We start from the raw sequence: 15,302 nt of genomic DNA, 5'->3' as shown, positions 1-15,302 counted from the left end.
GATTTGAACTGGAACTGAAGCCCACAGGAGAAGTGGAACAGTATTCTGCCAAGGCATTCTATGAACTCCGGAGAGATGGTGAAGCCTTGGTGGACATGCTGAAGCTTATAACTCAGACAGAAGGCAAGTATCCAGAAAAGGGCCCCTCTGTCTCTGCCCTCAGTCTCAAGTCCAGGACTCACAAGGAGAACACATTTCATTTAATGTATTTAACAAATAGTTACTGAGTGCTGGTTAAGTGTCAGGCCTGATCTAAGAGGTGAAGATAGAACAGTAAACAGAAGTAAAGTCATTGTCTTTTGTGGAGTTTATAGTAAACAACCAAACAAGTAAATATTCAGAAGGTCATATCAGTGCTGGGGAGAATAGAGCATGAGGGGTCTAGGGGATGTCAGGAGTGGCAGCCAGGAGAAAGGATGGGGGAAGGCAGTACCATTTGGAATGAAAAGGGATGCTCTCACTGGTAAAGGGAGCATAAACAAGAGGCCTGAAAGAGGTAAGGGGATAATGCACATGTAAAGAGTGTTACAGCCTGAGGGGCCAGCTGGTGCAAAGGTCCTGGGGCGGGTGCATGGCCTCTGTTGAGGAAAAGGAAGGAAGTCAGTATGCTTGAAGCAGAGATCAGGGAGGAAAACTGTAGACGATGAAGTCAGAGAAATAGGGGCAGGGTGAAGGATGGTCGGGTAGGCTGTGTAAGGATGTTAGTTTTTACAATGAGTGAAGTTAAGAAGCTACTATTTTTTAAAATTAAAGTATACTTGATTTGAAATGTGTTAGTTTCAGGTGTATAGCAAAGGGATTCGGTTATATATATATACTTTTTCAGATTCTTTTCCATTATAGATTATTACAAGATATTGACTATAGTTCCCTGTGTTGTACAGTAGATCCTTTTTTAATCTCTTTTATATATAATAGTGTGTATCTGTTAATCTCAAACTCTTAATTTACCCATCCACCCTCTTTGCCCTTTGGTAGCTGTAAGTTTGTTTTCTGTCTGTGAGTCTGTTTTATCAGTAAATTCATTTGTATCATTTTTTTAGATCCCACATGTTAGTGATACCATATGATATTTGTCTTGCTTTGTCTGACTTTTCAGTTAGAACAATAATCTCTAGGTCCATCATGTTTCTGCATATAGCAATGTTTTATTCTTTTTTATGGCTGAGTAGTATTCCATTGTATGTGTATACCAGGTCTTCTTTATCCATTCATCTGTTGGTGGACATTTAGGTTTCTTTCATGTCTTCACTATTTTAAATAGTGCTGCTATGAACATTGGGGTTCATGTATCTTTTCAAATTAGGTTTTTTGTCTAATTTGGCTATATGCCCAGGAGTGGGATTGCTACATCATATGTTTATAGTTTTTAGTTTTTTAGGGACCCTCCATACTGTTCTCCATAGTGGCTGCACCAATTTATAGCCCCATCAACACAGTAGAGAGTTCTCTTTTCTCCATATCCTCTCCAGCATTTATTATTTTTAGACTTTTTGATAATGGCCATTCTGACCTGCGTGAGGTGATACCTCACTGTAGTTTTGATTTGTGTTTCTCTAATAATTAGTGATGCTGAGCATCTTTGCAAATGCCTCTTGACCATCTCTATCTCTTCTTTAGAGAAATGTCTATTTAGGTCTTCTACCCATTTTTTGATTGGGTTGTTTGCTTTTTGATGTTGAGCTGTATAAGCTGTTTGTGTATTTTGGAAATTAAGCCCTTGGTGGTTTGCAAATATTTTCTCCTAGTCAGTAGGTCATCTTTCCATTTTGTTTATGATTTCCTTTGCTGTGCCTGTAAGTTTGATGATGTCTCATTTGTTTATTTTTGAAGAAGCAACTATTTGATTTATGTTTATGCTGAGAAAAGACTTTAGAAGGACAAGGACAGAGAAATTAGGGTGCAGCCTGTCACAATAATCCAGGCCAGAGATGGTGGTGCTTTGGATTGATTGGTGGTGGCAAATGTGGTTGGATTCTGGCCATATTTTGAGGGTTAAGTGGATAGAATTTGCCTGATACAGTGGATATTCAGTGTGAGAGAAAAAAAGGCCATCAGGACAACTCAAATTTTTGGCCTGAGCAGATAAAGAACAGGGTTGCCATGTCCTGAGATGGAAAAGGCCAGTGGAGAAGCAGGTTTTAGGGGATGGAGAAGCTGATATATTCACTGAAGAAGATTGTTTATGCAGGAACAGTATGTCACAAGATTAAACTAGGAAAACAAAACCCACAGGAAAGGGGGTGCTCGCAGGGGATATGTATGAAAAAAAAATGTCATTTAACAATTTTACAAGAGATGTAAAGTGGGTATACCTATGAATTGAAGGAAACTTGAGAATCTTGTGACAAAGAAGGGAGGAGCTGGGGAGAGGGGAAGGCAGGGCACAGTGGCAGGGAACCAGGAAGGATGTCATAGGCAGATGCTCATATAAAGATGTCATGTGTGCCTGACAGAGCCAAGCCTTTACTGATCCCTGAACACACTTAAGTGTTTCTCATGTCAGGCCCTTTGCACTTCTGATTTCTTCTGCCTGGACTGCTCTCCCCATAGGATACAGCCTGGCTCAGCATCTTTCTCACATTTATTTATTTATTTGGCTATGCCAGGTCTTAGTTGCAGCATGCAAGATCTTTAGATACAGCTGCTGCTGCTGCCAAGTCACTTCAGTAGTGTCCGACTCTGTGCGACCCCATAGATGGTAGCCCACCAGGCTCCCCCGTCCCTGGGATTTTCCAGGCAAGAACACTGGAGTGGGTTGCCATTTCCTTCTCCAATGCATGAAAGTGAAAAGTGAAAGTGAAGTCGCTCAGTCGTGTCTGACTCTGAGCGACCCCATGGACTGAAGCCTACCAGGCTCCTCCATCCATGGGATTTTCCAGGCAAGAGTACTGGAGTGGGCTGCCATTGCCTTCTCCATTAGATACAGCATGTAAACTCTAAGTTGTGGCATGTGGGATCTAGTTCCCTGACCAGGGATGCAACCTGGGTCCCCTACATTGGGAGCTCAGAATCTTAGCCACTGGACCACCAGGGAAGTCCCTCACCCTCTCTCTTCATTCAAGCCTCTCCCACATATCCTCTTATCAGAGCTTCTCTGGCCACCACGCTTGAAATAGCACCTCTTCTATCCTTGTCCGTCCTTTATCATCTTATCCAGTTTTACTTTTCATCCTAACATTTATTACCACCAGACATAATGTACTTGCTTATTGTCTGTACACCTCCCACTGGAATGCCAGCTGCATGAGGACTGGGACTCCCAGTGCCAAGAGCAGTGCCTCGCCCATGATAAGTAATCAATAAATATTTACAAATTGAACACATGTCCAGGTACCCCCGAGTTAAAAATTTAAGTTAAAATCCTTGAACTGTGTCCTCATTTGAGTTCATTAAGTTCTGGAGGTTTCTCTGCCTTGTTCTCTTAACTTCCTGCACGGAGCTGATGAATACTCATCTTGACTCTCTTGTACACTCTCCCAGGTGTGAAACAGACAGAGGCTACTCTGCTGTTCAGATACAACCGGCAAAGTAAGACCTTGTCCAGTGAACTCCGCATTCCAGATTTTGACGTTGACCTTGGGACAGTCCTCAAAGTTAGTTGTGAATCTTCTAAGGAAAAGAAGTCTTATAAGCTCACCCTGGACTTTCAGAACAAGAAAATCACTGAGGTCACCCTCACTGGCCACATAAGGTAAAGAAGTCTCCAGGGGATCTGGCTGGAGCTGTGGACCTTCGTGGCTCTGCCCTTTCTTCCTTTTCAGCTTTAAAGCTGACCAAGCCAGGGGTACCCACAGTCCACAGTGCAAGGGACAGACAGAACCCTCATCATTCTGACTCTCTGCTCTTGTCTGGTTGGACCTACCTGCCATTCACTGGTATTACTATTCATGAGGCACTGTGCTGGGTTCTTTAATTATCTCAGGCCTCATGATAAACTGCAAGGTAGGTATGAGTTTCCCTGTTTTATAGATGAGGAAATGGCAGCTCAGGGGGGTTAAATAATTTGGCCAAGACGGCAGAGATAGTAAAGGGTAGAGCACGATTCAGTTTTTGAAAACCTTCTCTCCCCTACTTCCCTGGAAAGTCCTGAATTTGTGCCGAGTTGGCTTTAGAAGTTGAGGAGTTTAATCTCTGGTCACTTCTTTGAGCCATTCGTATATCTTGTTTTCATCACCACAAACAGAACCCATGTTTCATCCTGCATACCTCCTTGGAATGAATGGAATCATTGATGTCAACTTTTTCTTTTTCAATAGCTATGACAGGAGGGAAGAAGGCAAAATCAAAGGTGTGATTTCCATACCCCGTTTGCAAGCGGAAGCCAGAAGTGAGATTCTCAGCCTCTGGTCTCCCTCAAAACTGCTCCTTCAGATGGACTCCTCTGCCACAGCTTATGGCTCAACAATATCCAAGAAGGTGGCATGGCGTTATGGTGTGTATGTCTCTGCTACGTGAGCACACCCAAGAAGAGCTCTGTGTACTTGAGGGCAGTGCTGACAGCCATGGGTAGGGACTGACCTGGTGCTTTTGACAGCTATTTCCCACGTATGTTTTCAGATGGAGAGAAGATTGAATTTGAATGGAACACAGGCACCAACGTCGATACTAAAAAAGCAACTTCCAATTTCCCTGTGGATCTCTCTGGTTTTCCTAAAAGCTTGCATACGTATGCCAATATTCTCCTGGATCGCAGAGTTCCTCGGACAGACCTGACTTTTCGGCACATGGGTTCCAAATTAGTTGCTGTGAGTATACGTCAGCCAGTCAATAAATACATGGTGATAATTACATAATCAACCCTACGTTAGGTGAAAGAGAATATCCAAAGATGGAGAAGGTATGCTTCCCACCCCCAGGGAATTCCTGGGGAGAAAAAGAAGCATTGACATGCACACTGTTGTTGTTTAGGTGTTAAGTCTTGTCCAGCTGTTTTGCAACCCCATGTATTATAGCCCACCAGGCTCCTCTGTCCATGGGATTTCCCAGGAAGGAATACTGGAGTGGGTTGCCAACTCCAGGGGGTCTTCCTGACTCAGGGATTGAACTCGCTTCTCCTGCATTGGCAGACAGATTCTTTACCACTGAGCCACCAGGGAAGCCCTTAATGTGTGCCTAGTTACCCATTTACACAAGGCTGTATGTTTTAAATACCAATGAATGCTACTAAACAGAAGAGTTACCTGTGCCTAAGACATCACAGGGAACTTCAGGATACTGGCTAGAGGGTTGACTATGCTATGCATTCCTTTTATAAAATACAGGAAGAGATGAATTACTGCCAACCAAAATTAATAATTTTTATGATTTATTTTTTAACTTTGAGTATATCATCCTGCTTAATGATAGAGCTGTCAAATTTGGATTATCACCTAATGTGAATTGTGTTTGATGCCTGTCCATGCCCACTGCTTTTAAAACTCCTATTATTTTGTAGGCAGCAAGCACCTGGCTCCAGGAGACATCAAAGAGTCTTCCTTACTCCCAGAATATACAAGATCAACTTAGTGGCCTGCAAGAGTTGTACCTCCAGAAAATGGAATTGCCAAACTTCCACATCCCAGAAAACCTCTTCTTGAAAAGGTGAAAAAATGAACCAGAAAAATTTCTTGAACCATGAGACGTAAAGGGACGATTTTACTTAGCACAATTTAGGCTTTTTTTTCAATTTACATTTTTAATGGAAGTGATGTGAGCATTGTAAAGACATTAGTAACTGTAGCATAAATGCTGTGGCATTTTTGCATTAGCAAATATGAGGTGAGAATGTGAACACCAACCCAGTTAAAAAAAAAATCCTAAAAAAGTAATTAGGAGATTCTGGTACTCTGTCCCTAAGATGTTTTATTCACAGGTTATAAACCGCTCTTGGAGATATAAGTGACTGTGTCACTGTAAGAACAAGAAAAACTATGACTTGGGCTTCCAGGTGGCGCTAGTGGTAAAGAACCCGCCTGCCAATGCAGGAGATGTAAGAGACTCCAGTTCTATTGCTGCGTTGGGAAGATTCCCTGGAAGAGCGCATGGCAACCCACTCCAGCATTCTTGCCTGGAAAATCCCATGGACAGAGGAGCCTGGCAGTCCACCAGGCCGCAAAGAGTCAGACACGACTGAAGCAATCTAGCCCACACAACTATGACTTAAACGGATGGTAGTAATAAGGACACAGCTCTTGGAAGGGATTTGAATGAATGTGAGTGTTTGGTAGGTGGGGACTGAGACCAAGGACTCCAGGCCTTGGGAAGGGCGTGAGCAACGTGTGGTACTGGACTGAGAATGGAACACATGCACTGTTGTTTGGAAGGTCAGTAGGCAGTGAAGTTCTTGCCATCTGACTGTGGGCACTGTCTTTGCTCTTCATTGCAGTGACGGTCGGATCAAATACACCTTGAACAAGAACAGTATGGAAATTGAGATCCCATTGCCTTTTGGTGGCAAATCCTCTGAAGATCTAAAGATGTTCAAGACGATTCAGACTCCAGCCCTCAACTTCCAGCCTCTGGGATTCCACCTGCCATCTCAAGAGTTCCAAATCCCCACTTTTACCATCCCCCACTTGTATCCACTGCGGCTGCCCCTCTTGGGTGTGCTAGACCTCTCCACAAGTATCTACAGCAACTTATACAACTGGTCTGCCTCCTATACGGGCGGCAACACCAGCACAGACCACTGGAGCCTTCAGGCTCAGTACCACGTGAAGGCAGACTCTGTGGTCGACCTGCTCTCTTACCACGTGCAAGGTGAGCCGTGCTCACGGGGAGGGTCACAGAACAGCTTCGCTGCGTGTCCCAGTGGGAGAACCTCCTCTGGGAAGGGAAAAACTTCCTTACAGATATTTTTCTTGCTACTTGGAACCCTGTTCTTTTTTATTATTATTATTTTTCATTGAAGGATAATTGCTTTCCAATATTGTGTTGGTTTCTGCCAAACATCAACATGAATTAGCCATAAGTATGCCTATGTCCCCTCCCATCCCTCCCCTCCAGGTTGCTACAGAGCCCCAGTTTGAGTTCCCTGAGTCATACAGCAAATTCCCGTTAGCTGTCTGTTTTACATATGGTAATATATATGTTTCCATGTTACTCTCTCCATATATCCCACCCTCTCCTTCCTCCCCCTCCACCACCTTGTCCATAAGTCTGTTCTCTATGTCTGTTGTATCCACTGCTGCCCTGCAAATAGGGAACCCTATACCTTTTCCTTCCCACCTTTCTCCCTCCCTGCTTCTCTTCTTTTGGAAATATTTATTAAACACCTATGTATCAAGTATCCTACTAGGCAGTAAGAGAGAAAATGAACAGATAAACTGGCAGTTAGATTTCAGTGTGAAAGATGCTGTGATACGGTCTAGGTATAAAGTGGAGGCACTTGAAAGGGAAACCCAGCAAGATCTGTGGTAGTCGGGGAGGGCTTCTGGGAGGAAGGCCTTTTGCTGTCAGATTTTATGCTCACACTACAGAGGACACTGTAGCACAACTGACCCAAACCAATGGGACTTTATTACTGAAAGCCTTTCACCACAGAAATTGTTCTGGAGATGCATGACATCATTTAATCAATATGTTTTGATTTTTATTCTAGGATCTGGAAAAATAGCGTATGACCACAGGAATACACTCACGTTATCAAGTGATGGGTCTCTACACCACAAATTTCTGGATTCAAATGTCAAATTCAGTCACGTAGAGAAAAGGGGAAACAGTCCGGCCTCAAAAGGTCTGCTAACATTTGACGCATCCAGTGCCTGGGGCCCACAGATTTCTGCATCAGTCCATTTGGACTCAAAAAAGAAACAGCATTTGTACATCAAGGAAGTCAAGATTGACGGACAGTTCAGAGCCTCTGCATTGTATGCTAAAGGCGCATATGACCTGTCTTATCAGAGAGATAGTACCACGGGCCAGCTCACTGGAGAATCCAACCTGAGGTTTAACTCCTCCTATGTCCAGGGCACCAACCAGATAACAGGAAGATATGATGATGGCACTGTTTCCGTTACCTCCACCTCAGATCTGCAAGATGGCCTCGTGAAAAATACTGCTTCCCTGAAATATGAGAACTATGAGCTGACACTGAAATCTGACACCAATGGGAAGTATGAGGACTTTGCCACTTCAAACAAGGTGGATCTGACTTTCTCTAAGCAGAGTGCATTGCTCCGTTCCGAGTATCAGGCTGATTACAAGTCTCTGAGGTTCTTCACTGTGCTTTCTGGATCTTTAAACTCTCACGGCCTTGAGTTAAATGCCGACATCTTGGGCACTGACAAAATTAATAATGGTGCTCACAAGGCAACACTCAGGATTGCCCGGGATGGAATGTCCACCAGTGCAATGACCAGCTTGAAGTATAGTCCCCTGGTGCTGGAGAATGAACTCAACGCAGCAGTCAGCCTTTCTGGGGCATCTCTGAAATTAACATCAAACAGCCGCTTTCGGGAACACTATGCGAAATTCAGTCTAGATGGAAAAGCTGCCCCCTCAGAAGTGTCGCTGGGAAGTGCATATCAGGCCATGATTCTGGGTGTCGACAGCAAAAACATCTTCCTCTTCAAAATCAACCAGGAAGGACTCAAGCTTTCAAATGACATGATGGGTTCATATGATGAAATGAAACTTGACTACACAAACAATCTGAACGTTGCAGGGCTCTCACTGGTCTTCTCTTCCAAATTTGACAACATTTATAGCTCTGACAAGTTTTATAAGCAAAATTTTAACCTACAGTTAGAGCCCTATTCCCTGGTAACTACTTTAAACAGTGACTTGAAATTCAATGCTCTGGATATGACCAACAATGGAAAATTAAGGCTAGAACCTCTGAAGCTGAATGTGGGTGGGACCATAAAAGGAGCCTACCAAAATGATGAAATAAAACACATCTACACTCTTTCTTATGCTGACTTATCTGCAAGCTATAAAGCAGACACTGTAGCTAAGGTGCAGGGAACAGAGTTTAGCCATCGGCTCAACACAAACATTGCTGGGCTTGCTTCAGCTGTGGACATCAGGACAAACTACAATTCAGACTCCCTGCATTTCAGCAATGCATTCCACTCTGCAATGGCCCCATTTACAATGACCATCGACACACATACAAATGGCAATGGGAAGCTGGTTCTCTGGGGACAACACACGGGGCAGCTGTACAGTAAATTCCTGTTGAAAGCAGAACCTCTGGCCTTTACTTTCTCCCATGATTACAGAGGATCCACAAGTCACCATCTCATGTCCAAGAGGAGCGTCACTACTGCTCTTGATCACAAAGTCAGTGCCCTACTCACTCTGGCTGAGCAGACAGGCGACTGGAAACTCAGGACCCGGTTGAACCAAAGTGAATACAGCCAGGACTTCAGTGCTTACAACACAGAAGACAAAGCTGGTGTTGAGCTCAGTGGACGAGCCCTGGCTGACCTCACTGTGCTGGACTGCCCTATTGCAGTGCCACTTGTACTCAGCGAGTCCATCAATGTCATTGACACTTTAGAGATGAGGGATTCTGTTGGTCAGCCCCAAGAATTCACTCTTGTTGCTTCTGTAAAATATGATAAGAACCAAAATGCTCACACCATCCATCTCCCATTCTTCAAATTCCTGCCAAAATATTTTGAGAAGACTCGGGTAGTAGTTATAGGTGCACTGGAGGCTGTACAGAAAGAATTGAAGCGCACCCATATTGGTCAACACATGAAGAAACACGTAGCAGCCTTGGACAGACTTTCACAGCAAGTTAATGATTATCTGAGCACGTTCAATTGGGAGAGACAAGTTTTGAGTGCCAAAGAGAAACTAACTGCTTTCACAGAAAATTATAGAATGACAGAAAATGACCTACAAATTGTATTAGACAATGCCAAAATCAACCTTAATGAAAAACTGTCTCAGCTGCAAACATATGTGATACAATTTGATCAGTATATTGAAGATAATTATGATTTGCATGATTTTAAGACAACTATTGCTAAGATTATTGATCAAATCATTGAAAAATTGAAAATTCTTGATGAACATTATCATATCCGTGTCAATTTAGTAAAAAAAATCCGTGATCTGTATTTTTTTATTGAAAATTTTGATTTTAACAAAATTGGAAGTAGCACTGCATCTTGGATTCAAAATATGGATACTAAGTATCAAATCAGAATCCAGATACAAGAAAAATTGCAACAGCTCAAGGTACAGATTCAGACTGTAGACATCCAGCACCTTGCTGACATGTTCAAACAGCAGATTGAAGCTGTTGACATCAGAGTGCTTTTAGATCAGTTGAGAACTACAATCCCATTTCAAAGAATAAAGGAAATTATTGAGCATGTCAAACACCGTGTTACAAGTCTTTCTGAAGGTTTTAAAGTAACCGAGGAAATCAATGCTGTCAGAGTCATGGTCCATGAGTTCATTGAGATGTATAAAATAGATCAACACATCCAGGCTTTAATGGATAAATCAGTGCTGTTGGCCCAACAATATAAGCTGCAGGAGACTGTTCAGAAGCTAAGCAGTGTCCTACAGCAAGTCAAGATGGCAGATCTTATTGAAAAATTGATTGGGCTTACCGATGATGCTCTCAAGCAGCTTGAAGCATTGTCTTTTAATCAATTCCTTGAAGAAGTAAACAAATTCCTTGACATGTTGGTAAAAAAATTAAGGTCGTTTGACTACCACCAGTTTGTAGATGAAACCAATAACAAAATTCATGAGGTGACTCAGAGAATCAATGATGAAATTCAGGCCCTGGAACTCCCACAGAAAGCAAAGGCACTCAGACTGCTTGTAGAGGACGCTAGGATTGTGGTCTCAACCTATCTGGAAAACCTAAAGGCCACCAAAATCACCTTATTCTTGGATTGGTTACAGGAGGCTCTAAGTTCAACGTCTGTAACTTACATGAAAGCAAAATTTCAGGAGACCCTGGAAGATTTTAGAGACCGAATATATCAAATGGATATATGTCAAGAACTCCAGCGATACCTGTTCCTAGTGGGCCAGGTTTACAACACACTCGTCACCTACATTTCTGACTGGTGGACTCTTGCTGCTAAGAACCTTACTGACTTTGCAGAACAGTATTCGATCCAAGACTGGGCTGGAAACCTGAAAATGTTAGTAGAACAAGGGTTCACTGTTCCTGAAATCCAGACCACCTTTGGGACCATACCTGCCTTCGAAATCAGTCTCCGTGCCCTTCAAGAGGCTACATATCAGACTCCTGACTTCATCGTTCCCCTGACAGATCTGAGGATCCCGCCCTTTCAGATCAACTTCAAAACACTGAAGGATGTGAAAATCCCATCCAGCTTTTCCACGCCAGAATTTACCATCCTCAATACCCTCCACGTCCCTTCCTTTATAATTGACTTTGTAGAAATAAAAATAAAGATCATCAGAACCATTGACCAGATGCTGAACAGTGAGCTGCAGTGGCCAGTCCCGGAAGTGTACCTGGGGGACCTGAGCGGGGTGGATACCATTCTTGCTGGAATCACTGTGCCAGACTTCCATTTACCGGAAATCACTATTCCAGAATTTGTCATCCCAAATCTGAACCTTACAGATTTTCAAGTTTCTGACCTTCACATCCCAGAATTCCAGCTTCCCCACATCTCACACACAATTGAAGTACCTGCTTTTGGCAAGCTGTACAGCATTCTGAAAATCCAGTCTCCCCTTTTCACGTTAGATGCAAATGCTGACATTCAGAATGCAACAGCTTCGGCAAACCAGGCGGAGATTGAGGCTTCCATCACCGCCAAAGGAGCATCCAGATTAGAAGTGCTCAATTTTGATTTTCAAGCAAAAGCACAACTTTCGGACCCTACGATTAATCCACTGGTTCTGAAGGAATCTGTGAGGTTCTCCAGCAAGTACCTGAAGACAGAGCATGAGAGTGAGGTGCTCTGGGTTGGAAATGCTATCGAGGGAAAGTCAAACACAGTGGCAGGCATACACACAGAGAAAAATACACTGGAGCTCAGTAACAGTGTGCTCGTCAAGGTAAATAATCAGCTTACCCTGGACAGCAACACAAAGTACTTGCACAAATTGAACATCCCCCAGGTGGACTTCTCCAGCCAGGCTGACCTGCACAGTGACCTCAAGACCCTGTTGGAAGCTGGACACATAGCATGGGCTTCTTCTGGAACAGCATCCTGGAAACTGGCCTGCCACGAATTCTCAGATGAGGGAACACATGAATCCCAAAGTAGCTTTACTGTGGAAGAGTCCATCACTTCCTTCAGATTGTCTAATAAGATCAACAGCAAACACCTAAGAGTGAACCAAAAAATACTCTATGAATCTCGCTTCCTCAACTTCTCTAAATTTGAAATCCAGTCACAAGCTGAATGCCAGCATGTGGGTCACAGTGTTCTAACTGCTAAAGGCCTGGCACTGCTTCAAGAGGGGAAGGCAGAGATAACTGGCAACCATGATGCTCATTTAAATGGGAAAGTTGTTGGAACTTTGAAAAATTCTCTTTTCTTTTCAGCACAGCCATATGAGATGACTGCATCCACAAACAATGAAGGGAACTTGAGAGTTAGCTTTCCATTAAAACTGACAGGGAAGATAGACTTTCTGAATAATTATGCACTGTTTCTGAGTCCTAGTGCCCAGCAAGCCAGTTGGCAAGCAAGTGGCAGGTTCAATCAATATAAGTACCACCAAAATTTCTCTGCTGGCAACAATGAGAAAAGCATCAAAGCCCACATAGGAATAAATGGAGAAGCCAACCTGGATTTCTTAAGCATTCCTATAACAATCCCTGAAATGACTCTACCTTACACAAAGCTCACAACTCCCCAGATGAAAGAAATCTCCTTATGGGAAAAGACAGGCTTGAAGGATTTCTTGAAAACAACAAAGCAATCATTTGATTTAAGTGTAAGGGCTCAGTATAAGAAAAACAAAGATAAGCATTCCATCCCAATTCCTCTGGATGCCTTCTACGCACTTATCCATCGTAACATCAATTCCTTCTCCAGGCTTTTCGAGACAGTCAGAAACCAGGCACTAAATTTTTTTATCAAATCCTATAATGAAGCAAAAACTACATTTGATAAGTACAAAGTTGAAAAATCTCTTAACCAGCAACCCAAGATCTATAAAATTCCTGGATACATTATTCCAGTTGCCAACATTGAAGTGTCTCCCTTCACAGTGAAGATGTTAACATTTGAGTATATGATCCCCAAAGAGATCAGCACCCCCAGCATCACTGTCCTGGGTTCTGGCATCTACGTACCCTCATACACGTTAGTCCTGCCATTCTTAGAGCTGCCAACCCTTCATGTCCCTAGGGAACTTTCTGAGCTTTCTCTTCCAGAGTTCAAGGTATTGAGTACCATAAACAAAATTTTAATTCCAGCCCTGGGCAATATTACCTATGATTTTTCCTTTAAATCAAGTGTCATCACACTGAATACCAATGTTGGTCTTTATAACCAGTCAGATATTGTCGCTCATTTTCTTACTTCATCGTCTTCTGTCACGGATGCACTGCAGTACAAATTAGAGGGCACCTCAAGTTTGACAAGGAAAAGAGGACTAAAGTTAGCCACAGCTCTGTCCCTGAGTAACAGATTCGTGGAGGGCAATCATGACAGTACAATTAGTTTTACCAAGAAAAACATGGACGCATCAGTGACGACAATGGCAAGAGTCCAAATTCCAATTTTGAAAATGAGTTTCAAGCAAGAGCTTCATGGGAATACCAAGTCAAAACCTACTGTCTCTTCAGTCATTGAGTTAAAGTATAATTTCAAATCCCCCAAACTGCTCTCTGCTGCTGTGGGAGCAGTTACCCACAAGCTCACCTTAGAAAGCCTCGCCTCTTACTTTTCCATTGAGTCATCTACCAAAGGAGGTGTTGAGGGTTCTTTTGGTTCATGGGGATATTCATGGTCTCTTGCCAGTGAAGCCAGCACTTATTTGAATTCCAAGGTCACCAGATCTTCTGTGACACTGCAAGGAGCCTCCAAAGCAGATGGTCTCTGGGACCTCAAAGTAAAAGAAAATTTTGCCGGAGAAGCCACACTCCAACGCATATATACCATCTGGGAACAAAATATGAAAAACCATTTAGAGCTGGGGGGCCTCATTTTAACATCTGGAGAGCATACAAGCAAAGCCACCCTGGAGCTCTCCCTGTGGAAAATATCAGCCCTCATTCAGGTCCGTGCACATCAGCCCGGTTCCCTCCTTAAAATCAATTACCTTGGCCAGGAAGTCTCCTTGAATGTTAACACTGAGAACCAGAAAATCAGCTGGAAAAGTCAGGTCCAGGTTGATTCTGGGTCTCTCCAGAACAATATACAGCTCTCTAATGACCAAGAAGCTGCTCGCCTTGACATGGCAGTCTCCTTAGAAGGGTACCTACGGTTCCTCAAAGATACTGTCCTACCGGTTTATGACAAGAGCTTATGGGACCTCCTAAAGCTGGATGTCACCACCAGCCTTCATAGGAAACAATATCTCCGTGCTGCAACTGCCCTCATGTATACAAAAAACCCCAATGGTTATCTTGTTTCTATCCCCATGCAAGAATTGGATGACAAATTCATTATTCCTGGACTGAAACAAAATAATCAAAATTCCATTCCTGTCACACCTACATTCCAAGTCCCCTTTACAGATCTTCAGATTCCATCCTACACACTTAACCTTGGTGAAATAAAAATCTACAAGAAGCTAAGTACTCTGCCATTGACCTTCAACGTATCAACTCTACCCAAAGTAAAATTCCCCAGAGTTGATGTGTTAATACAATACTCTAAACCAGAAGCCTCCTCTGTTCCGTTTTTTGAGATAACTGTGCCCGCATTTCAGTTGACTGTGTCCCACTTCACCCTTCCCAAAAGTATTTCAGTTGGCAGCACTGTTCTGGATCTAAACGCAGTGGCCAGTAACATGGCAGACTTCGAGCTGCCAACCATCACTGTGCCTGAGCAGACTCTTGAGATTCCTTCCATGAAGTTCTCTGTACCTGCTGGAATTCTCATTCCTTCCTTTGGAACACTGACTGCACGTTTCGAGGTGGCCTCGCCCTTGTGTAACACCACTTGGAGTGCTGGTTTGAAAAACAAAGGAGATCACGTTGAAACATTCCTGGATTCCACATGCAGTTCAACCATTCAGTTCCTGGAGTATGACCTAAATGGTAAGGAAATTTCCTGACTCCCCCTACCCCCAACACACATGCTGTATTTCTTTTTTTTTTTTTTTTAAGACTCTATTTATTTATTTTTGGCTGTGCTGAGTCTTCATTGCTACATGGAGCTTTCTGTAGTTGTGGCAAGTGAGGG

The 15,302-nt window shown here is 43.1% G+C and overlaps 1 protein-coding gene across 1 annotated transcript in view; it reads left to right on the top strand.

Moving 5' to 3' along the window:
- Positions 1 to 15,302, top strand: part of APOB (apolipoprotein B) — a 41,646-nt gene that overhangs the window by 22,188 nt on the left and 4,156 nt on the right. The window contains exons 20-26 of the mRNA XM_081593654.1: positions 2 to 123; positions 3,484 to 3,694; positions 4,260 to 4,435; positions 4,561 to 4,748; positions 5,438 to 5,583; positions 6,368 to 6,741; positions 7,583 to 15,157. Coding sequence (XP_081449780.1) covers positions 2 to 123; positions 3,484 to 3,694; positions 4,260 to 4,435; positions 4,561 to 4,748; positions 5,438 to 5,583; positions 6,368 to 6,741; positions 7,583 to 15,157 — 8,792 coding nt within the window. The remainder of the gene's footprint in view (position 1; positions 124 to 3,483; positions 3,695 to 4,259; positions 4,436 to 4,560; positions 4,749 to 5,437; positions 5,584 to 6,367; positions 6,742 to 7,582; positions 15,158 to 15,302) is intronic.

The sequence above is a fragment of the Giraffa tippelskirchi genome, chromosome 4 (genome assembly GCF_054371585.1).
Source record: "Giraffa tippelskirchi isolate mGirTip1 chromosome 4, T2T-mGirTip1v1.2.pri, whole genome shotgun sequence".
Taxonomy (NCBI): domain Eukaryota; kingdom Metazoa; phylum Chordata; class Mammalia; order Artiodactyla; family Giraffidae; genus Giraffa; species Giraffa tippelskirchi.
Note: the sequence above shows the minus strand (reverse complement) of the source record. Positions and strands in the feature narration are given on the sequence as shown.